Source organism: Cygnus atratus, chromosome 26, assembly GCF_013377495.2.
Source record: "Cygnus atratus isolate AKBS03 ecotype Queensland, Australia chromosome 26, CAtr_DNAZoo_HiC_assembly, whole genome shotgun sequence".
NCBI classification, from domain to species: Eukaryota; Metazoa; Chordata; class Aves; order Anseriformes; family Anatidae; genus Cygnus; species Cygnus atratus.
Genome location: NC_066387.1, coordinates 453,916 through 475,308, shown reverse-complemented (window position 1 = coordinate 475,308; position 21,393 = coordinate 453,916). Strand labels below are relative to the sequence as shown.

At 62.0% G+C, this 21,393-nt stretch overlaps 3 protein-coding genes and 1 non-coding gene across 4 annotated transcripts; 2 read left to right on the top strand and 2 right to left on the bottom strand.

Annotated features, from left to right (window-relative positions):
* Positions 1–89: 89 nt before the first annotated feature.
* Positions 90–196, bottom strand: LOC118260079 (U6 spliceosomal RNA). Its single transcript, XR_004782161.1, has one exon. It is a non-coding gene; the product is annotated as a U6 spliceosomal RNA (small nuclear RNA).
* Positions 197–532: 336 nt separating this feature from the next.
* Positions 533–9,829, top strand: MED16 (mediator complex subunit 16). The gene is made up of 14 exons (XM_035569927.2): positions 533–769; positions 1,242–1,349; positions 1,505–1,674; positions 2,544–2,975; positions 3,876–3,981; positions 4,624–4,779; positions 4,912–5,123; positions 5,400–5,606; positions 6,029–6,239; positions 6,454–6,587; positions 6,777–6,969; positions 7,225–7,441; positions 7,820–7,903; positions 9,005–9,829. The coding sequence occupies exons 1-14, from the start codon at positions 634–636 to the stop codon at positions 9,129–9,131; spliced, it is 2,493 nt and encodes an 830-aa protein (XP_035425820.1). The 5' UTR covers positions 533–633; the 3' UTR covers positions 9,132–9,829.
* Positions 9,830–11,758: 1,929 nt separating this feature from the next.
* On the bottom strand, positions 11,759–13,858 carry LOC118260040 (complement factor D). Its single transcript, XM_035569945.2, has 5 exons — positions 13,792–13,858; positions 13,236–13,389; positions 12,840–12,984; positions 12,229–12,486; positions 11,759–12,000 (listed from the first exon to the last, which is right to left on the bottom strand). The coding sequence occupies exons 1-5, from the start codon at positions 13,856–13,858 to the stop codon at positions 11,815–11,817; spliced, it is 810 nt and encodes a 269-aa protein (XP_035425838.2). The 3' UTR covers positions 11,759–11,814.
* Positions 13,859–16,609: 2,751 nt separating this feature from the next.
* On the top strand, positions 16,610–19,570 carry PLPPR3 (phospholipid phosphatase related 3). The gene is given in 8 exon segments (XM_035569953.1): positions 16,610–16,684; positions 16,893–17,078; positions 17,181–17,310; positions 17,575–17,770; positions 17,848–17,905; positions 18,056–18,229; positions 18,304–18,627; positions 18,629–19,570. Coding segments are annotated over 8 exon segments (2,085 nt in total).
* The last annotated feature ends 1,823 nt before the right edge of the window (positions 19,571–21,393 follow it).

Sequence of the window (21,393 nt, the reverse complement as noted above, 5' to 3'; positions counted from 1 at the left end):
GAGCAACAAAGACGACAATAAAGGCACAGGAACAACAAAACGGATGGAACAAAGGAGGCCAGAGCCCCCTGGGCCGCCGGCCGGGGGCCCAAAATATGGAACGCTTCACGAATTTGCGTGTCATCCTTGCGCAGGGGCCATGCTAATCTTCTCTGTATCGTTCCAATTTTAGTATATGTGCTGCCGAAGCGAGCACGAACCGCTGTGCCTCCGCGGCCCTATTTAAAGTGTCACCGTGGAAGAATGCTAAGGATAGGGTGGCGGGATTTCCTACTCGTTACTAAGCACCTTAACGCCCCACTGCTTCCTTTCCCCACCGAACGCCCCAATTGGCCCTGTTTTCACCCCAATCTCCCCAAATCCCACCAGTTGCTCCCCTCCCTCCACCCCCGATGCCTTCTGGGTAGACCTTATGCAAATGACCCGCTGGCTCCCCCCCCTCCAGTTCCTCCGGCGAGGACCTCCGGCCCGGGCTGTCCGCGGCGGTGCCTGAGCGGCGGCGCCAGGCGCGCGCCGGGCGGGCGCCCGGGGGCCTCGGCGCGGCGGCGCGGGGCCCCGTGGTAGGCCCCGGACCCCCCGGTAGGCCTCGGCCCCCCCCGGTAGGCCCCGGCCCCGCCGGCAGGCCCCGCGGCGATGGACCTGGCCTACGTGTGCGAGTGGGAGCGGCGGCCGAAGAGCAACCACTGCCCGTCCATCCCGCTGGTGTGCGCCTGGTCCTGCCGCAACCTCATCGCCTTCACCACCGACCTCCGCAACGAGGAGGAGAAGGGTGCGGGGGGGGGGGGGGGGCGCGGGGGCCTCCCTGCGGCGGGGCGAGCGGGGCCCGGCCTGCACCGCGCCCACGGTGCCCTTGGCGAGCCCGGCCGGCAGGGAACAGCGCGCGGCTAACGCGTGTCGTGGCTAAAACAAGCGCGTCGGGGGTAAAACACCTCACGGTTAAGGCGATATGTCGTGGGCAACGCGATATGTCGTGGTTAAAACAAACACGTCATAGTTAAAACACGTCGTGGGCAACGCGACACGTCGTGGTTAAAATAAACACATCGTAGTTAAAGCATGTCGTGGGCAAAGCGCCATGTCGTGGGCAAGGCATGTCGTGGTTAAAGCATTATGTCGTGGTTGAAGCACGTCGTGGTTCACCCATGCCGTGGTTCCCTGCCTCCACGGAGGGTGCGTGGGGCAGGAGTGCCCGCCCGGTAGCTGGTGACGAGGGCTGCCGTCTCCTTGCTCCTCCCGCACAGACCTCACGCACATGGTGCACATCATCGACACCGAGCACCCCTGGGACGTGTACTCCGTCAACTCCGGGCACGCCGAGGTCATCACCTGCTTGGAGTGGGACCAGTCAGGTGAGCTCGCGCCTCGCTCCTCGTCCCCGTCACGCCGCTTCCCGCGTGTGCGGCTCGCTGCAGGGAGCCCGTCGTCGCCTCGCAGCCGCGCGTCAAGGGGCTCTGTCTGACCGCGCCGCGGTGGCTTCGTCTCACCGTCCATTCTTTGCCCGCAGGCTCCAGGCTGCTCTCAGCGGACGCAGACGGCCACATCAAGTGCTGGAGCATGACCGACCACCTGGCCAACAGCTGGGAGAACACAGTGGGCAGCATGGTGGAGGGAGACCCCGTCGTGGCCCTGTCCTGGCTGCACAACGGCGTGAAGCTGGCTCTGCACGTGGAAAAGGTGTGTCCCGGCCCTGCGCAGGGTCAGGAGGGCTGGCTGCGGTCATTAGCAGGGCGCCCGTGTGATTAGCAGCCATTAGCAGAGGCATGGCTGTGGCGTGGTTTTGCTCTGCGTGTTTCTGCTCTGCCGTGGGCTTCTTCCGTGGCCTTGGGCGAGTCGGGTTGGGGACTTTGTCGTGGCAGAAAGAAAGAGCAGTTTCCCAGTTCCTGCTGAATTCCAGCGTGGGATGCCTCGATTCTCTTGGTGCTTTTAGCTTGCCTTTCTTACTCTGTCTGCCCCAATTTCTCAGGCTGTAAAATGGAGACAAAAGCATTGCTTTGCCTACCGGCAGCGCTTCAGAACAAACGTGTTCGAGGTCGTGGGGTTTGGTCCGGGGATTCAGTAACGGGAGCCACGTGCGTACGTAGGTACGCTGCTGGTTTAGGAGCACGGCTCAGAAGACAGAAAGTCTGCCAAGGACGAGTTACCTCTTCGCATTTTAAACGTTAACTCGTGCAGCGATGAGTGAAATCTCTCCCCTTTAGCACGGGAGAACCGAGGCACAGAAAGGGGCCGGGGTCGTGCAGCGGGTTGGTGGCAGGCTGTGAAAGGGGAGAGGGGACGTCGCTCCTCCAGGCGCGGTGGCAGCTCCGCGTCTGAGCTGCTCCGAGAGCTCTGCTGAGGGCTCGGTGTCTTGCTGCCGCCGCCTGTAAAGCTGGACCCGCTCAGGGCCAGGGGAAAGCCCTTCCCCGGGGTCTCGCGGCAGCGTCGGGTGCATGAGCTCGGTGACCTGCCTCTGGTCAGCGGCCCGGGGAGCGGAGCTGCGCCGCTGTAAGCGCTCCGCAGACACCGGGCACAAACGTCTCCGTGTCGCTGGTCTCCGTTCGCAGTCCGGGGCATCCAACTTCGGCGAGAAGTTTTCCAGGGTGAAGTTCTCGCCGTCGCTGACGCTGTTCGGTGGGAAGCCGATGGAGGGCTGGATCGCCGTCACCATCAGCGGCCTGGTCACCGTCTCCCTCCTCAAGCCCAACGGGCAGGTGCTGACGTCCACGGAGAGCCTGTGCCGGCTGCGCTGCCGCGTTGCCCTGGCGGATGTTGCCTTCACTGGTGGGGGGAACATCGTGGTGGCCACGTCGGACGGCAGCAGCACCTCCCCTGTCCAGTTCTACAAAGTCTGCGTCAGCGTGGTGAACGAGAAGTGCAAGATAGACACGGAAATCCTGCCTTCCCTCTTCATGCGCTGCACCACGGACCCTGCCCGCAAGGACAAGTACCCAGCAATCACCCACCTGAAATTCCTAGCTCGGGACATGTCAGAGCAGGTGAGCCTTTGCTGTTGAAACAAGCAGGAGCTCCTCGAATAACAAAGGAGAGAGCTGCTTGTCCCAACCTGGGCTTCCCCACGCGGCCCTGGAGAGCAGCCATCGTGTCCTGCCATGCCCTTTGCGTTTCTCGTTGCAGTTTCTGGAGAGGCTGCTCCTTCAGCCTCACTTGAGCAGCCTGCACTTAAAAGGTCCGGGGTGTAATGGGTGAGCCCTCCAGTTCCTGGAAAAGCTCTCTGCAAAGCCCCGTTCTTCATTAGCCTGATTATTTGCTGCTTTGTTTGTTTTACGGCCCCGCCGCTGGTTGGTGCGGGAGTTCTGAGCTGTTCGGGAGGTTCTGGGGCACGAAGTCTTTCATCTTCAGGTCTCGGCTTCAAAGCAGTCCCTCTCCAGAACACTCGGAGCTCTGGATCCGTAGGACTTAATTTAGCAGCTTAACTCTGTTTGCCAGGGTATCGATAATATGATTGTGGAAAGCTAAGTGATTCAGGGAGCCTGAGCTCCTCTTCCCTGTGGAGAGCACCGAGTGCCGTGCTGGAGAACACCGCGTCTGCTCCGGCTTCAGAGTCAGTTCAGCTCCTGCCCTTTCCTTTCCCTGAACTCTGATGCACGGGGACGGCGTCGGCAGGTTACAGGTTTGGAGCTGAGACCATTTGTGGTTTGGAGAGGCACAGGCTGTGGTAGCGCGGTGCAGAGCTCTGCCTCTTTTGTTCCAGCCGGAGCTGGGGACTTCGCCGTTATGTATTGCTGATACAGTGCTCTGCTTTTCACTGGTGGAGGACGAGATAATTAGGAGAAAGCCTCGAAATGGGGCAGGAGAAGGGCAGAAAATGCCCCTGGGTAGTGTTGTTCCCTATGGTAAGCTCTGAGCGTACAGAAGCACGGGTTTCTGTTCCGCAGGTGCTGCTTTGTGCTTCCAACCAGAACAGCAGCATCGTGGAGTGCTGGTCTCTCCGGAAAGAGGGCTTGCCTGTCAATAACATCTTCCAGCAAATCTCTCCTGTGGGTGAGTTTCAGCACCTGGTACTTGTAAAAGCAGGAGCCTGGTCTGAGAGAGAATGCGAGGCAGGTTCACAGGTCCATTACCACGCGTATGGGATTATCCAGAGTCCCACAGTTATTTTTCCGGTATTCTCGGTCATGTTCCCTTCCATCCGTTTGTTTGCATCTTAGGCAATAAATTGCTGGTTTCCAGGAAGTGGTTCAATTGCTACTTTCACTCAATAAAACATTTTCTGTTTTGCTGCACAACCACTCTTCCTGCTGAGAACAGAGCCAGCTGAGTCTTCTAGAAGGAAAAAATTGTGCAGCAAGCAAGCGGCTCAGTCGAGCTACCCGGTCTGCATCTCTCTTCCACCTGATTTCAAGTATAACAAAATCAAACATACACGTTTTGCTCCAGTGAAATGTAAAGGATCGTTGTACATAAAGATTTATTACTTGCTGCCAGCAGAGCCTTCCATCAAAAGAGATGGCGCAAAACAAGTCGTAATTTGTGCAGTTACTGAGCTCAGAAAAAAAGGGGGAAATACACTGGTCTGGTAGAATGGCTGCGTAGTCGGGTGTGGGCAGGAATCTGGGGCGGGTGGCTTCTTCTGCCCCCTAAGTCAGAGGTGGTAGTGAGAGATGTCTCGTTTGTTTCCCGAAGTCGGAGACAAGCAGCCCATGATACTGAAGTGGCGAATTCTTTCTGCCACCAATGACTTGGATCGGGTTTCAGCTGTGGCTCTGCCGAAGTTGCCCATCTCCCTAACCAACACGGACCTGAAGGTAGCGAATGACACCAAATTCTTCCCTGGATTGGGTAAGGAGTCGTTACTGTTCTTTGGGTGCTGTGGTGTTGCCACAGGAGCTTTCAGTGGCTCCTTCTCTGGGCGAGGTCCAGGTTATACGGGGGGAAGTTCCTTGCTCACCTTTGGTTGTCTTCTCTCCCCAGGCCTGGCTTTGGCTTTTCACGATGGCAGCGTCCACATTGTTCATCGCCTCTCCTTGCAAATGATGGCTGTCTTCTATGGCTCTTCCTCCCAGCGCCCAGTGGACGAGCAGACTATCAAAAGGCAGCGAACTGCTGGTCCCTTAGTTCACTTCAAAGCCATGCAGCTCTCCTGGACATCTCTGGCCTTGGCTGGCATTGATAGTCATGGGAAGGTACTGGATTTTGTTGGCTGTGGGGCGTGTGTGTGTTCATCTTCTCCAGGGCTGTCTGTCTCTCTCTGATTGGTGATGGATCATTGAGAAAAACTCTGGGAATGTTACCTCCAGCTGTGTGATCCGTGTTAAACAAGGCGGGAGGAATCCCATTGCTGTGTCTTTGGGTCAGGAGTGAGCTGCAGGTCACCCTGTGTCACCTGGTGGGTTTTGTGTTTTGTGGAATGTTTTCAACCCAGTTCCTGACGCAGGTTTTCCTTTGCCTCCTCCGTTCAGCTGAGCATGCTTCGTATCTCCCCTTCCATGGGCCACGTGCTGGACATGAACACGTCCCTGCGTCACTTGCTGTTCCTGTTGGAGTACTGCATGGTGACTGGCTATGACTGGTGGGACATCCTGCTCCACGTCCAACCCAATATGGTCCAGAACCTGGTGGAGAAGCTGCACGAAGAGTACATGCGCCAGAGCGCGGCCCTGCAGCAGGTCAGTGGGGCTGGAAGCTCCCTGTCTCACGGCAGAGGGTGGGCACAGGGAGAGGTCTCGGTGCCTGGGAGGCAGGAGCAGTAATTGCTAGAGCTCAGAAGACAGAGGGCTTTAACAGCCTGGCTGTGCTTTGAATGTGCTGCCTGCGCAGCATTCGAGTTGCGAAGAACCTCTGTTTACGCAGCATTCGTTGTCACTGACATTAATGGGTCTGTACCTGTTGGAAAGTTCTGGTGAGCCGGTGGAGCCAGTTTTTGACAGATTCTGTCAGCGTATCTGGAACAGTAGCACAGTTAGTAGGTGCGCAGAACAACACTCACTACTCCTGTCGTCCATGTAGCAGAAATAGAGAGGAGAATAATGAGCTTCTCCTAATTCTGCCGTCACTTCTGACCTTTTCCTGGTGTCTCCCTGTCACTCAGGTCCTCTCCACTCGCATTGTTGCCATGAAGGCATCTCTTTGCAAGCTCTCCTCCAGCACGATAGCCCGTGTGTGTGACTACCATGCCAAGCTGTTCCTGATTGCCATCAGCTGCACCTTGAAGTCGCTGCTGCGCCCGCACTTCCTCAACACCCCGGACAAGAGTCCTGGGGACCGACTCACAGAGATCTGCTCCAAGATCACAGATATAGGTAGGTAGTCATCGCTCGTAACATCAGGCGTTGCCTTCTGAGTGTTCTGTTTCGGATCGTTCCCCTTTCAAATTTGATGTAAAGTGTCACAGGCTCATAGTGGCTTCCCGTGTCTGAAGAGGAGGAGGGTGTGACCTCTTCCCACACCACACGGACAGGAGGTGAAGTTTGGATCCATCTTCTTCCTGAGCCAGATGTCTTGCTTCTGTTTCAGACATTGACAAGGTGATGATCAACCTGAAGACAGAAGAGTTTGTCCTGGAGATGACCACGTTGCAGTCCCTGCAGCAACTCATTCAGTGGGTGGGAGACTTTGTGCTCTACCTGCTGGCCAGCCTGCCTAACCAGGTGAGAGCCTGCGGGCCTGAGAACAGGCAGTCCTATGAACCTCTGTATGCCTCTAACCTCTGCAGCATCCTCTGGCCACGAGTTCCACGGGTGTCTGCTGCTTGAAAAAAGGGAGTTGTCTGGGAATGGAACAGTGGTTCTGTCAGTCTGTGCCCGAGTCCCAGTCTCAGCTGTTTTTCCCCTCTGCAGGGCTCTCCTGTGCGGCCGGGTCACAGCTTTCTGCGCGATGGAGCGTCCTTGGGCATGTTCAGGGAGTTGATGGTGGTGATCCGTATCTGGGGGCTGTTAAAGCCAAGCTGCCTCCCTGTCTACACAGCAACCTCTGACACCCAGGACAGCATGTCCCTCCTCTTCAGGCTTCTAACGAAACTCTGGCTGTGCTGTAAGTGTTTGCCGGTTTCCCCGAACAAAAGAATCTTCCATAATGTGGATTGTGCGTGATAGAATTAATTGCGGGGAGTAACTTCTGAGTGGGTCTGTAGTGTTCAGAAAGGGCGAGTACAGCTGCCAAGTTTATTGTTTTCCGTGCTGTGTTGGCGGATGGAGGAGGAAGCTGCGCGCAGTTCTCTTGATCTGTAAATGAGAAATCTAAAGATCACGCTGGTTCTTTCACTCTCCGCCTTTTTTTTCCATGTAGGTCGTGAGGAAAATCACATAACGGAGCCAGATGATACCCTGATAGATGAATGCTGCCTCCTGCCCAGCCAGTTGCTCATTCCCAATATTGACTGGTTGCCTATCAACGACGGCATTATCAGCAAGCTGCAGAACAAACAGCTTGTCCGGCTGCAGTTTGGAAAAGCTCCTGGGCTCGTTGGTCACACTGTCTCTTCCCAGTTTGATGCCTTTGTAAGGTACAGAGATCTGAAACAAATAGGTGGCACGGTTGGAAGAGGGTGCTGGGAGGTCTGGGATCTTTTCCATCTCTGAGAGGTCAGTGGATCTGGGGCATCTGTTAAGACGTGAGCCAAGAGAGTGTCCTCTGTGCTTGAACTCCTTTCTTAACTTGCAGCTGACTAGGAATTTGAAGTATTGAAGAGGTGGCAAAAGGAGGGGGCAAAGTGCTAGTTCACGGTTAGATCTGTGCAAGCATGCCCTTGAATCCAGTGGCACGTTACAGACTAGGTAGTCAAAGCCTGGGCCCCACTGGCCATCAAAATGCAGCTCGCTGTCCTGGAAACAGCTTTTTGAGTTGATATTCTAGAAAAGTTCCCATTCTTCTTCCTATCCAGGGCACCTGGACAGCCCAAAATTGATCATCTGAGAAGGCTCCATTTAGGAGCGTACCCCACAGAAGAATGCAAGTCATGTACCAGGTAAGCGATGCAAACATAATCCCTTAGATGCAGAGGAGGTCTTGGCAGAAACTCAAGCTGTTCTTTTTGTCATTCAAAAGCTCCTTTAGTCTCTGTTTACCATCCCAACTGGTATCCCAGTAACATTTCGTGTGAATTACGCCTGCAGGAGGAAATGCTTCTTCTAAAATAAGGCTTTTCATTTACGGCACTACGGCTTGCATTGAAAGAAAGCACTTGTGGTTATGTTTAAGATATCCCTAATCTGGAAGACCAAGATCCTTAAAATGCTTAGTGAAGAGCAGTGTGACTGACTCAAGATAGCTGCTGCTATCATTGCAGCATGGCTGTTAAATTAAAAATCACATTGCTTTGCCCTGAAAAGTAACCCCAGCTCTTTGAGAATTAACTACATTCTTCACTGCCCGTGGTTGAACCGCTTTTCATCTGAGGGCTGGGTATGACAGCATGGAATAAATACGATACTGCTTTAACAGGAAAAAAAAATAGGAGAGCAGATTACACGGGTAAACAGAGACCTGAGTCTTTGTTAGTGATGAGAGATCCCAAGCTCAGCCTGCAGGTCTGACACTACCTCTGTTCTTGGAGAGGAGGTGGTGAGGGAATAACCACGGTATCCGTGGTACCATTTTGCGAAAGTTTTTCAAGCTAGGTTTGCATTTAAAGTCCTTTTGTGCTGTCCCCCTCATCCACTCTCACAAAAGAGCCTGGATCTTGAAATAATGGTGCAGGGAGCAAACACCCATCTGATCATGTGATTGAATTAGCTCTAATTATTGGTTTTAATAGAAAGTCTCTGTAGCAGATCATTTTTATAAGATGAATGTCTGCTGTTTTATGTATAAATAGCAGCTGGGGGCTGTTGTCTTGAAGACAGCCTTCTTCTGTTCCAAGATAACCTCTCTTCATTTAAGATAATTGCTCACGTGGTTTCAGCTGGTTTTTAGTGCTCACAAACATCACCTGCAAATGACCAAAGCTCGTTTCCTCCTCAGATTCCTTGATCCCTGTGTGATCTGCACAGAAGCTCCAGCACTGCTGGCTTGTTTCCTGGGCCCCTGTGGCTGCCGTGCTGAGTCGCACCTCTCTGTTTCCCTCCAGGTGTGGCTGTGTTACCATGCTGAAATCGCCAAACAAAGTCACTGCGGTGAAGCAGTGGGAGCAGCGCTGGATCAAGAACTGCTTGTGTGGGGGGCTGTGGAGGAGGATGCCTCTCAGCTATTCCTGAGAGCGCGTTCTGTGGGGCACGGAGAGAGCAACGGGTGCCGAGTGGAAGAGCTTGGAGCTTCCTCCCCTGACGGTGTTTGGAACCAAGGAGCAGCAGCTCTCCTGAGCTCTCTGAAAGCGTTGTCCTGGTGCTGCCGGTCAGGCAGTGCCAAGCGGCTGTCCAGCAGTGCTGCTAGGTTTTTCTTGCATTGATTTTTGTGCTTCATCCCTTTTTGCCCTTAAAAAATAGAGGGGAGGAAGAAAAGGAGTTTTTTTTACAGAAACTAGAAGGGAATCCCCAAGGCAACGTCAGCTGGGGGCCAAGGGCCTGGGAGGAGAGAAACCTGCTGCCTTCCTGTGGCTCTGGGCTAGCACAAAGAACGGCCGAGCTCTGGGTTCAGCCTTTGCACAGACAGAGTGGTGGTGGGTGGTAGCAGGGGGTAAACAATCCCCAGTGAAAGGGAAACAAATACCCGGTACCTTGGGGAATGGGGCACGGGCTCGACAATTCCTGTTTCCTTGCACTTCATCCTTTGAGTGAACTTGCTCCTCTGAGGGGAAGCTTCATTGTACATACCTGTGTTGTAATTAATGGAGCCATTTCTTCCCCCTCTGGAGGAAGAGGAACGTGAGCCTTGCTGCCTGGAGCTAACCCGTCCCTTTGGCTCTCGCTAAGAGCCAGCAGCTCTTTTGTAAATAAAGGTTCCCCAAATTTCGTACGGGCTGTTTGGTTTGTTTTCAAAACTTCAGCACTTTCATGTGACTTTGGTTGTGCAGCCTGTGTCCAGGACTGTTTATGTATGAACAGAAGAGAAGCAGGAAAGCTGTTAATTGCATCTCTGTTAGGCAAGGAGCTGCAACCACTTGCAGAATTGGATGGGAAATTAATGTTTTCAGCCTCCTGTGAGGTTATTATGGACACAAGGGGAGAAAACATTAGGTAATTAAGATTGTTGTAAGTCTGCAGCTTTGGACAAGGCCGGACGCTTCCAGCATGTTTGAGGAAGAGCTCTCCTAGTACAGCTCTGTCCTGTGCTCAAGGTCACACGTGAATCGTATCACACTTCTGCCCTCGTTGGATTGTGCTCAACCACCATTTTGTTGGGCACTGCACTTTGGTAGAAATGCCGAACTCACAGTGCTAATGTCATTACATCTGCTGAGAGGACCTGCCCTGTCCTGCTGAGATCAAACCACGCTGGGGGTGCTCAGCAACTTTACTGAACCATACAAAAATCCGAGCGCTTGGCCAAAGCACCAGTGAAGGTGGTTGGAGCTGATCTGTGGCTTGGCCGAATTCCCACCCAGCCAGAAAACTTCGGGCTGTCCTCAGAGACCATTTGAGGGAAAGAACGAGCCATTTTTTTATATATTTATATCCCTCTGGGAATGGGTTTTCATTTATTAGTGAAAAATTGAGCTGATGGCAAAGAGCTTGGCTCTCAGCTCCATCTAATGTGTTGCAGTGTGGAGACGCTCTGCCTTGCTATTCTTCTGGTAATTAAGGAAAATCAAATGGCTAATTAGGGAACTCCAACTCCTTGTTAAGGCTCTTTTCCCCTGTAAGTAAAACTAATCAGCCCGGGCCCTCGCTCATTTCCTGTTTCTCAGAGCAGGTTTGGGGTTATTTAATGTGTGGTGGCACGTGGAGGGAGCGATGGGTGGGCTCCTCTGCCTCGGGCCCTGCGCTGGCCGGGCAGGATGCTCTCCTTCCCCCGACGGCCGCGTTAGGGCAGGGTGAGCGGCTCTGCTCTGCTCCCAGCCCCGTGGGGCTGCCGAGGGTGGCTGGGGACCGAGCCGTGATCCCACTGCCAGGGGGACGTTGCTGGTCCCAGCTGGGCTCTGCTGGTCCCAGCACTGTAAGCTGGGGCTCTGTGCCAGCCATGGGGCCACGCGGCTGGGTCTGGGGGCAAGGACCGGGGTCCTGAGCGGGCCAGCAGCGCCGCAAGCAGCTCCTGGGCCTTACTGGATGCTTGCGCAAGGAACCCGTGGCTGGTCCCGGCTCTGGACCTCGCTGTGCCGCAGGATGCGGCCCCCATGCTCCCACCCAGGGCACCGGGCTCGGGGCGTTCGACCACAGAGTGCGGTGATGGGAGCGGGGCTGGGAGAGGTGCTGGAGCTCTGGGGGGTCCGTGTGTCCCCCCAGGAGAGCCTGACGGGGGTGAGCGGTGGCAGGAGGGCACGGGGGGCTCGGCACACCGCGGGGGGGACAGGATTCACCCACGTCTGACTGGGGAGGCGAGGACGGAGATGGCACGGAGCAGCGATGGGGAGCGTGGGGGTGCCCCGGGGGCTCAGCACCCACCCCCCAGCTGTGTGTCCAGCTGCCCGTGCCCCCCACACGGTGCTCCCGCGCTGTCCCCCCCCCCAGCCCCGCTCGGCCCCAGCAGCTCTGCAGCAGGAGCGGTGATTGCTTTATTGCAGAGGGTCGCGGTCAGCGGTACGGGCGCGTTCAGCAAAGCCTGCAGCCTGGGGGGCCCCCACCCTCCCTGGGCATCGCTCAGCCCCCGGCCTGCCCCTGAGCTTCACGAGCAGGAGGCTGGGGACCCCCTTCCCCATTTTGTGCCCCCTCCCGGCACACAGACCCCTCCCGGCCCGGCGGTGCGGGGATGCTCGGGGAGCCCAGCGCCCAGGGGCGCAGCAGCATGGGCCAGGCCGGCAGCAGCAAGCCGTGGCGTGGAGCCGGGTCCCTCCGTGTGCCCGGCTCAGCGAGCGGACCCGTCCCCGGCCTCGTCCCTGGCCGCGGAGGCCATGACGCCGTCGATCCAGGCAGCGTACGGGGCGATGCGGGTGTAGATGGCGGGCTTCTTGTAGTTGCCGCAGACCCGGGAGCCGGCCGTCACCACCCCTTCGGCCACGCCGTTACAGACCAGGGGGCCCCCGGAGTCTCCCTGCAGAACACAGGCTCAGTGCGGGGGGGGGGGACGCTGCTGCTGCTCCCCCCGCTCCCCACCTCGCTCCCTCCCTGGGGCTGCAGCCCCCGTCCTGCCCCACGTCCTCCCCACCAGCTGGAGGTGTTCCCACCCTGCTCCCAGGCCCCCGGGGGGGTTGGCAGCCCCAGCCCTTGGCCGTGGGTCCGTCTGTGGTTATGTCTCCAGGAAAGGAGGCTCAGGAGGTACCTTGCAGGTGTCCTTCTTGCGGGAGTCGGTGCACATCATCTTCTCGGTGATGGTGTGGTCGTGGCGGGTGCGGTGGTTGCAGAGGTCGCGGCTGATCACCGGCCGCTCCACCTGCTGGAGCTTGTCCGGCCGCCGGCCGCTGTGGGTGACGGTGCCCCAGCCCGCGGCCTCGCACACCGTGTCGGCCTCAACGTCCCTGTCCTCCCGCTGGAACGGCAGCACCTTCACGTGCGCGTTCAGCTCCGCTTTCTCCTCCAGCTGCCACCAAGAAAAAGAAGGGACCCGGCTCAGCGGGACACGGCCCCAGCCCCGGCGTCGCGCCGGCCTCCCCGAGCTCACGGCACTGCCTGCCCGCCCGCAGCTCCCAGCACACGGCCGGAGGTCGGAGCCACGGCTGCAGGGACGACGGAATCACTTGGAAACGGCCCAAAAATCCATGGTGGGGGGAGCGGGGATGGTCCCACGGGGCGGGAGGGGGACAGAGGGGGCTGAGCGTTGCGGTCAGCCCGGCCTCGAGGGATTCCTCCCGGCACCAGCAGTGACCCCGCGGGGTGAGCGCGGTTTGGGCACCGAGGGCGGTGGGGAGGGGGCATCCGGCGGCCCCGACGCACCTGGAGGAGCAGGAGGTCGTCCCTGTTGTTGTGGATGTTGCTGCCGGGGTGGGGGATCTGCGCGCGCACCCGGTACAGGTGCTTGTGGGGCTCCGGCTCGGTCAGCGAGTGGGCTCCCAGCAGGACCTGGAAGAGCTTGCCGTTCCTGCAGGGGGTGCAGGGTGCGGGGCTCAGCACCACTGCGGCGGGGTACGGCACTGGGGGCCATGGGCTCGCAGAGAGACCCCCCCCCCCCCCCCCCCTCCCCCCCAGGGAGCTGGCAGCCCCCAGAGTCCCGCAGCCCCTGCACGGCCACCACCGTGGGCAGCAGCAGAGCCCCGGTGATTTGGGGACGGGGCCGTGGTGCGGGACTTGGCTGGGGCTGACTCCCCCCCCTGCACCCCCACCGGCACTCACGTCCCCTCGGTGCAGTGCGCGGCGCTCAGCACCCACTGCTCTGCGATGAGGAAGCCCCCGCAGACGTGCTGCCCGTCCAGCTGCAGCGAGGCCATGTAAGGCCGCAGGTGGGGCTTGGCCTCGTAGCCCCCCAGGATCCGTCCCCGGGGCTGCGCTGCAGCGGGCGGGAAAGAAGCGGCATTGGTTGGGCGCCAGAGGACTGCAGGACCCCCCCGCCGTGTCCCCCCCCACGCCATGTGCTGGGGACCTCCTCCCTGTGTGACTGGGGACAGCTGCTGTTTTTTTCTGGCATGCTTGGCGTTCTCCCTGCTCTCGGTGCCCACATTCCCACCTCCCCGCTGCCTCAGTTTCCCCTGCGGGCATCCCCAGCCCTCACAGCGTGACCCTGTCCCTGCCCCCCCCCCCATTGGGGGCTGCTGACACAAAACCAACTGGAGAGCCCAGAACCGCCCTGGGGATGCCCCAGTTTGTCCCTGGCCCCCTCCCGGGGATGCCCCAGTCCATCCCCGTCCCCGTATCGGGGTGCAGGTAGTGGGGGGGGGGAGGGGGCACTCACCATTCACCACAACCCCCAGCAGCAGGAGCAGAGTGAGGATGAGGACGGGAGCAGGACACGGCCCCATGGCTGCAGTGAGGAGCCTCCGACCCGGCCGTGGGGCTTTGCAGGGCTGGGTCTCGCTTTTATGTCCAGTTTGGGGCCACGGAGGGCGGGGGGAAGGAAGGGAAAAAGGAGGGGGTTTCCGCAGCGTGAGGAAAATATCGAGTGTATCTAAACATTCGGTTTATAAAACAGGTCAAGAGTTCTCAGCACAAACAAAGCTGGGAGGAAGCAGCCTTTCCCAGCTGTTGGATCTGGCACAGGCAGGAGGGGATTTTTGCATCGTTGGCTCCCAGCACGGGGGTCACCGGTTGCTGTCCCGGGGGGGTGCTTGGGGCCACGCAGCCGAGCGAAGCTCTGGCCTGCTCCATGGCCCCAAATACCCCCTGGGCCAGTGGGATTGGGGTCACCAGCAGCCGGCTTGGGGTCCCCAGGCAGGAGACCCCTGCCCCAAAGCAGAGCCACAGCCCTGGCCCCACACCGAGGGTTGTTTTTCATCCCCTGAGCCCCCACCACCTGCAGGGCCCCGGCTCCTGCCCAGGCGACGCCAGGACCTCGCAAAAACCTCAGCCCCTGCCCAGCCCCTGGGGCGCAGGACGGGGACGGGGGGCAGGACAGGGGGCTCGGGGCCTGCTGCACAGACGGGCTGGGAGGACGAAGTGCAGCGGGGCAAGGCACTGGCATCGCCACCACCGCCTGGTCCGGCCGTGGCCAACGCGGTGTCGCCCGCAGGCTGCTCCAGCCTGGCTGCGCGCCACCAGCGCGGCAGGGACAGGATCTGGGATTTCCATGAGCGGAGAGGAAGGAAGCCTCGGCTGGAGCCCACGTAGCTGCTTCTCTCACACTTTTTTTTTTTTTTTTTTTTTTTTTAATGTGCGTGCTGTTTTTACAGCTCAAAATTGCTGGGTTTTATTTCGGGCTGCCGTGCAAACGTCCCGAGCTGCAGCTGCACCAAAGCCACCCAAATGCGCCCGCTCCCGAGGTCACCACGTGCCTGCGGCCACGCGGGGCCCATCCGGCCGGGTGCTGGCACGGCGGGGGCAGCCGCTGCTCCCCCCCCGGCCCTACAGATGGGGTGCAGGACGGGGGCACGTAGGGTGAGCGGGTCCCTGCGTGGGGCAGCTTCGGCCTCGCCTTCAACCCCCAGGTTTTGGGGAGCGCGTGGCCACGGGGCTCAGACCCCCTGCGGGAGGAGAGCGCCGGGGGCCCAGTGAGGTGGGGGGGCTCCGGGCTTGCTTGGGGGGGGGGGGGGGGTGGATTTCTGCGCTTTGGGCCCACGGAGCCGCAGGGAGAGCAGCTTAGCCGCAGCTTTCAGCCACTCGGGATTTAAACGTTAAATACGCCGGGAGATTTCTGCCCACTTAGGGCCGAAAATGGAACGGGGGCAGCGCGTGGTGGCCGGGGCCTGAGCGGGCTCCGGGGCTGCATCGCGGGGTGTGCGAGGGGCACGGGGCCGGGATCCACTGCGGGTGGGGGGCACGGGGGGGCTCGGTCCTCCTCCAGAGGGGCTGGGAAGCCCCCGGGGTGGCAAGGGGCGCTGCGCCCCGGTTCTCTGGCCCTGAACTTGGGGGGGATTTGAGGCTTCAACCAGCGGCCGAGCCGAGCTCGGGGGTGATGGGGGGCGGCGCGGCCACACGAGGCCCAGCAGCTGGGGGCTGCGCGTGGGGGCAAGGGGCTCGGGGACGGGGGGGGAGAGACCCCAGTGCGGGGCTGGAGGTGGGGGCTTGAAATGGCTCTGCCCCCCATAGCGCCAGGAGCAAAGCCCTGGGGGGGGGGCAGAGCAGCACGGGGGGGGGCACACAGCAGCGGGGGGGGCACACAGCAGCACGGGGGGGCACACAGCAGCAGGGGGGAGCCGCCCCCGCTCGGTGCCGCGCCCCCCCCCGCGTCCCTTTGTCTCGCACCCGACCCCCGCCCCCGCTCCCCTTCCCCGGTTCCCCCGGGCTCCCGCGGCCGCCCAGAGCCCCGAGAGGGGCCGGGAGCGGCGGGGCGGGGCGGGGGGCGGCGGGGGGCGGCGGGGAGGAGGCGGCGGCGGCGGAGGAGGAGGAGGAGGGGGAGGAGGAGGAGGAGGAGGGGAGGAAGCAGCCGCTCGCCGCGCTCGGCCGAGGCAGAGCATCCCCGCTCCAGCGGGAGCCCCGCGGACGCCCCCGCCCCGCCCGCCCCCCCCGGCCCGGATTCGCCCCCCAGGGGCGGCTGCAGCGGAGGTGAGTGGGGGGCGCGGGCGGCGGCGGAGGCACAAAGGGACGGGCCCCCGCCCCGCCCCGGCCCCCCCCGAGCCCCCGCCCGCGGCTGCGGCGCGCTCGGCCCCGGTACTGCCCCGGTACTGCCCCGGTACTGCCCCCCGGTACTGCCCCCCCGGTATCCCCCTCCCCGTTATCCCCCCCTCGTTATCCCCCCCTCGTTATCCCCCCCATTATTGCCCCTACCCTTACTGCCCCCCAATTGCTCCACCTCCCTCGTGCCCCCCCCTTTTTGCACCCAGGACTTGTCAGAAGTTTCGGGGGGCCGGGGGGGGGCTCCCCTGTCCCCCCCCTCCCCGGCTGGGCTCTGCGGGCGGCACGCCCCCTCCCCACGCCCACCGCAGCGGCGCATGTCGCGGTAGAGGGGACTGTCGCGACAGCCGAGCCTCCGCCCCACCTGTTGTCCCAGCCCCCTCGGGGGGAGGTGGGGGGGGGGGGGCAGCACGACCCCCATGCAGTGGGGGCCCCCCCGTGGGGCCGAGTGCCGGGGTGACGCCGGCTGCCCCACGGCAGGGACCCCCGCCCGCCCCAGCACCATGATCTCCCCGAAGGACAAGGCCAAGGCGCCCAAGGACAGCATGACGCTCCTCCCCTGCTTCTACTTCGTGGAGGTAGGTGTGGGGTGGGCCAGGGGCTGCTGCAGGGGGGCTGCGTCCTCAGCACCCCGGTCCCACCTGGGCTGGGGCCGCGCATCCTCGGGGATGCTCGGTGCACGGCCCCGCACCCAGCTGGTGCCCCCTGGGGACCTCGGGCACCCAGCAGGGGCTCTGGTGGCCGGGATGGGCGAGGAGCCCCCACCGACCCCCCCGGCCCCCCCAGCTGCCCATTGTGGCCTCCTCCATCGTGACGCTGTACTTCCTGGAGCTGACCGACCTCTTCAAGCCGGCCAAGGTGGGCTTCCAGTGCTACGACCGGGCGCTCTCCATGCCCTACGTGGAGACCAATGAGGAGCTCATCCCGCTGCTCATGCTGCTCAGCCTGGCCTTCGCAGCCCCTGCTGCCTCGGTGCGTCCCGGGCCCATCCCGCTGCCGGGAGGGGGGCCGGGGGGGCTGGATCCTGCCTGGGCTGGGTTTTGGGGCCCCGCTGAGCTGCCGGTTCCCCCCCAGATCATGGTCGGGGAGGGCATCGTGTACTGCCTGCAGTCCAGGCTGAAGGGACGCGCCGGTGCCGAGGGCAGCATCAACGCCGGCGGCTGCAACTTCAACTCCTTCCTGCGCAGGACTGTAAGGTTTGTGGGTACGTTGTGCCGCAGCCCGGGCAGCCGTGCCCTCCTCGGGGGTGTCCTGGGGCTGTGGGGGGGGCACGGGGGCAGCCAGGACCAGCAATGCATAGCCCTACCCAGACCCCCTTACCAGACCCTTCCTGGCGCTTTTGGGGTGCCCTGGGGCTGGTAGGGGGGTCCCTGGATGCCCCGTGCAGGCTGAAAAGGGGCACATGGGGCCCCATCCTGTGCAGGGTGGGGGGTGACACCACCAATCCCCCCCGCTCTGCCTCCCGCAGGCGTCCACGTGTTCGGGCTCTGTGCCACCGCCCTGGTGACGGATGTGATCCAGCTGGCTACCGGCTACCACGCGCCCTTCTTCCTGACCGTCTGCAAGCCGAACTACACTCTGCTGGGCACCCCCTGCGATGCCAACCCCTACATCACCCAGGACATCTGCTCGGGCACGGACAAGCACGCCATCCTGTCCGCCAGGTATGTGCCGGGGAGGGGACAGCCCCCCCTGTGTGTCCCCACCACCACCCAGCAGCTCTGCTTTGTCCCCTCTGCAGGAAGACGTTCCCGTCTCAGCACGCGACGCTGTCGGCGTTCGCTGCCGTCTACGTCTCGGTGGGTCCTGGGACCACGTCTCGCCACGCGCTTCAAGGCTGCTTGTGCCCTGCAGAGCCCTGTGTGGCCGGGACGCCGGGGGGGGACTCGGGTGCTGCGAAGGCAGCGGGTGCCGGTGTCACGACTGACGGCCTCTCCCCCCCCCCCCAGATGTATTTCAACTCCATCATCTCGGACAGCACCAAACTCCTCAAGCCCATCCTGGTCTTCGCCTTCGCCATCGCTGCCGGCATCTGCGGCCTGACGCAGATCACGCAGTACCGCAGCCACCCCGCCGATGTCTACGTGGGCTTCCTGATCGGCTCGGGCATCGCCGCCTACCTGGTGGGTGCTGCCGGGCGCGGGGGCTGCGTGCCGCGTGCCCCGGCCCCGCTGACCCCGCGCTCTCCCCACTGCAGGCGTACCACGCCGTGGGCAACTTCCGTGCCCCCACGGAGAGGGCCCCGGCACCGGTGCCGGCCAAGGATGCGCTGCGGGCGCTGACGCAGCGGGGCCACGACTCCGTGTACCACCAGAACAAGTCGGTGAGCACCGATGAGCTGAACCCGCAGACGCGGCTGGAGGAGGCGGCGCGGCCGGTGCCGCGGGAGAAGAACTCCCTGGGCAGCCTGAAGCGCGCCAGCGTAGACGTGGACCTGCTGGCCCCCCGCAGCCCCATGGCCAAGGAGAACATGGTGACCTTCAGCAACACCCTGCCCCGCGTCAACACCCCCTCCATGGACTGACCCTGCGCGGCGCCACATGACCATCCACGTCCCCGTGGACGCCTCCCGCTCCAAGCAGCTCATCACCGAGTGGAAGCAGAAGTCTCTGGAGGGCCGCAGCATGACGCTGGCGGAGGAGGCGGGTGCGCTGGGCCGGGGTGCCGGGGACGCCGACGAGGACGTGCCCCCATCCCTCTACCCCACGGTGCAGGCGCGCCCGGCCGAGCGGGCGACCATGGGGCCCCGCGTCCTCATCCAGCCCCGGCCGGGCGCCTCGCAGCTGGTGCACATCCCCGAGGAGAGCCAGGCAGGCGCCGGCGGGGCGGCCGGCAGCGGGGCGGCCGTGCGGGCCAAGTGGGTGATGGTGGCGGAGAAGGGGGGGGCGCAGCGGGTGGCCAACCCCCCGCGCCTCATGCAGGTCATCGCCATGTCCAAGCAGCAGAGCATGGTGTCCGTCACCCCCAAGCACTCGGAGACATCCTCGTCCTCCACCAGCTCCGATTCGTCGCAGTACCGCTCACCCTCCGAGCGGGACAGCTCCAGCATCATCACCATCGACGCCCACGCGCCCCACCACCCCGTCGTCCACCTCTCCGCCGGCAACGGGCCCTGGGAGTGGAAGTCGGCCCAGAAGGGGCCGGAGGGGCCGGACGCCTACGAGCTGGGCGAGATGGGCAAGGATTTCCGGGGCTTCCGCCCGGCCAAGAGCGCTGGGGTGTCCCCCGGCTCCTCTGTCAGCGACATCGAGCAGGATGAGCCGCGCTATGGCAGCCTGGCCACCATCAACGTGGTGGCAGGGGGCGGCGGGGAGCGGGGGGATGGCCCCCCCGAGGGGCTGCTGGGCACGGCCAGCCGGGAGTCCACGCTGCGGAGGAAGCCGGCCGAGAAGGATGGGCACACGGACAGCGAGGCCGACAGCTACTACAGGAAAATGCAAGCCAGCCGGAGGTTTAAGGACTGAGCCCCTGCCACCTGCCCTCTGCCCTGCCTAGGGGGTTACAAGGGGGGGGGGGGTCAGTAGTTGCTGGGCCCCCTCTCGTGGGGAGGTGGCAGGATGGGGCTGTCTTTAGCGTCGGGGTGACAAAATGGTGGGGCCAGACACCTTCACCCCCCCGGGGCAGCCAAGGGGTGCGCGGGACCCTGGGGAGCGCAAAGGGGGCTCCATGCCTCCGCCCACCTGCACGGGCTGGGCATCTCCAAGCACTTTGGACTTTACTTCTCTCTCTAACACAGGTGCTGACATTTTGGGGTGTGGGGGGTAATTTATTCTGACTCTGGCATTGTAAGTCTGTGGGGTGGGAGGGGAGCAAATAGCATTAAAGGGCTTTGGGGGGGGGGGGGGGGTGCCATGGGGCTCCTGGCTCATGTGGGGATTGCGCGTTGGCTGGATTGTTCTGGGGGCAGGGAGATGGGGGATGGTGCCGGGAGGGGGGTGTTTGTCCAGGACCCGAGCTCTGGGCATTAGGCGCGTGTAAATACTGTGCTGGCTAAAGTAGAGTGTGTACATTGGGGTAGGGAAGTGCTGGGGGCGGGGGGACGACAACCGGGGGGCACAGGGCGCAGTCTGCCCAGCCAGCCTGGGTCCTGCCAGCATCAGGGCACCCACCTGGGCTGGCAGGAGCCCCCCCGGGGGAATTCCCTGTGCATGGGGTCCCGGGGGGGGGGGGGGGCGGGTGCTGCTGGGGAGGCAGCCCTGGGTGGAGGACCGGGGTGGGGGGGGGAGGTCTCCAAGCTGTGAATGCATCTGCCAGGCAATGGCTGAACCTGCTGTGGTTTGAAAAGCGAATAAACACGTGAATGTGCCCCCGCTGGGCTGCGTCCTTGGGGGGCAACGCTCCACTCAGCTCCAGAAGGGCCCAACGGGGTGCGGAGGATTTGGGCACTGGGTGGAGCGGGGGAGCCCCGGCTGAGCCGTGTGGGACTGGCCCAAGGCTGCGGAGCAGCGTGCAGCCCCCTGCCCCATCCTTCGTCCCCTGCGAGAGGCAGCCACTGCACCCCCATGCCTCCAGCGGGGCTCAGGCTCCTCTCCACCCCACCACGGACCAGGAGAAACCAGTTCCAGGCTGCAGCCCATTAAAACCAGGTGATGACGAGCAATTACGTTAATACAGCTCGACACGACACCACCCCGTCTGACCCCCAGCAACCGTGGCTGCGGAGCCCCCGGTGCGCGGGGGCTTCGTGACCCCGGCATCGCCACCACGCGCAGGACGCGGGGACCCCGCTTGCCATCGAGCGCGGCTCTGGAGCCGCCCAGGGAGGGAAGTGCAGGCGCTGCAGATTCTGGCTGCGTTGCTGTGGCAACGCCGGGGATGCGGGCACCCAGCTCAGCTCCCGCGTGTCACCCTCCTTGCCGTGCTGGCCTCCACGAGGACGGCGTCCCCGTGTCATCCCTGGCCTCCTGCGAGGGCACCGCAGAGCCCCGGCTGCACGGGGGCTGCTGGGGGGTGGCACAGGGCAGCTCAAGGCACCCGCAGAGAAGGCAGCCTTGCAGGCTGCCCCCCCCCAGCTCATCTCCGTATGGTGGCAGCGAAACCCTGCACAACCCCGGCCCCAGCGCAGAACAGCATCTGCTCCCATTTGTCACGGCTCATAAATCAGACCGGGGGTGGGATTGGGCTGCCGCCCCCGCGTGCTGCCTTCCCCAGGAGCTCTGCACGCAGGGACGGTGACAGCCATGCAACGCGGGTGTGCTGGGGCAGAAAGAGGTGGCAAAGCAGCCCGAAGCAAAGCTGCCCTGCCTCACCCAGCAGCTCCGGAGCACCACGGACTCTGGGCTGGTTT

Excerpts from the sequence above, each read along its gene's own strand:
- LOC118260040 (XM_035569945.2), bottom strand. The coding sequence starts at position 13,858 with ATGGGGCCGTGTCCTGCTCCCGTCCTCATCCTCACTCTGCTCCTGCTG. Across the intron at positions 12,985-13,235 it reads GCGCACTGCACCGAGGGGAC|GAACGGCAAGCTCTTCCAGG; the intron begins GTGAGTGCCGGT and ends CACCCCCTGCAG. Across the intron at positions 12,487-12,839 it reads ACGACCTCCTGCTCCTCCAG|CTGGAGGAGAAAGCGGAGCT; the intron begins GTGCGTCGGGGC and ends TCTTGGTGGCAG.
- MED16 (XM_035569927.2), top strand. The coding sequence starts at position 634 with ATGGACCTGGCCTACGTGTGCGAGTGGGAGCGGCGGCCGAAGAGCAAC. Across the intron at positions 3,982-4,623 it reads CCAGCAAATCTCTCCTGTGG|TCGGAGACAAGCAGCCCATG; the intron begins GTGAGTTTCAGC and ends TGTTTCCCGAAG. Across the intron at positions 5,124-5,399 it reads GCATTGATAGTCATGGGAAG|CTGAGCATGCTTCGTATCTC; the intron begins GTACTGGATTTT and ends TCCTCCGTTCAG.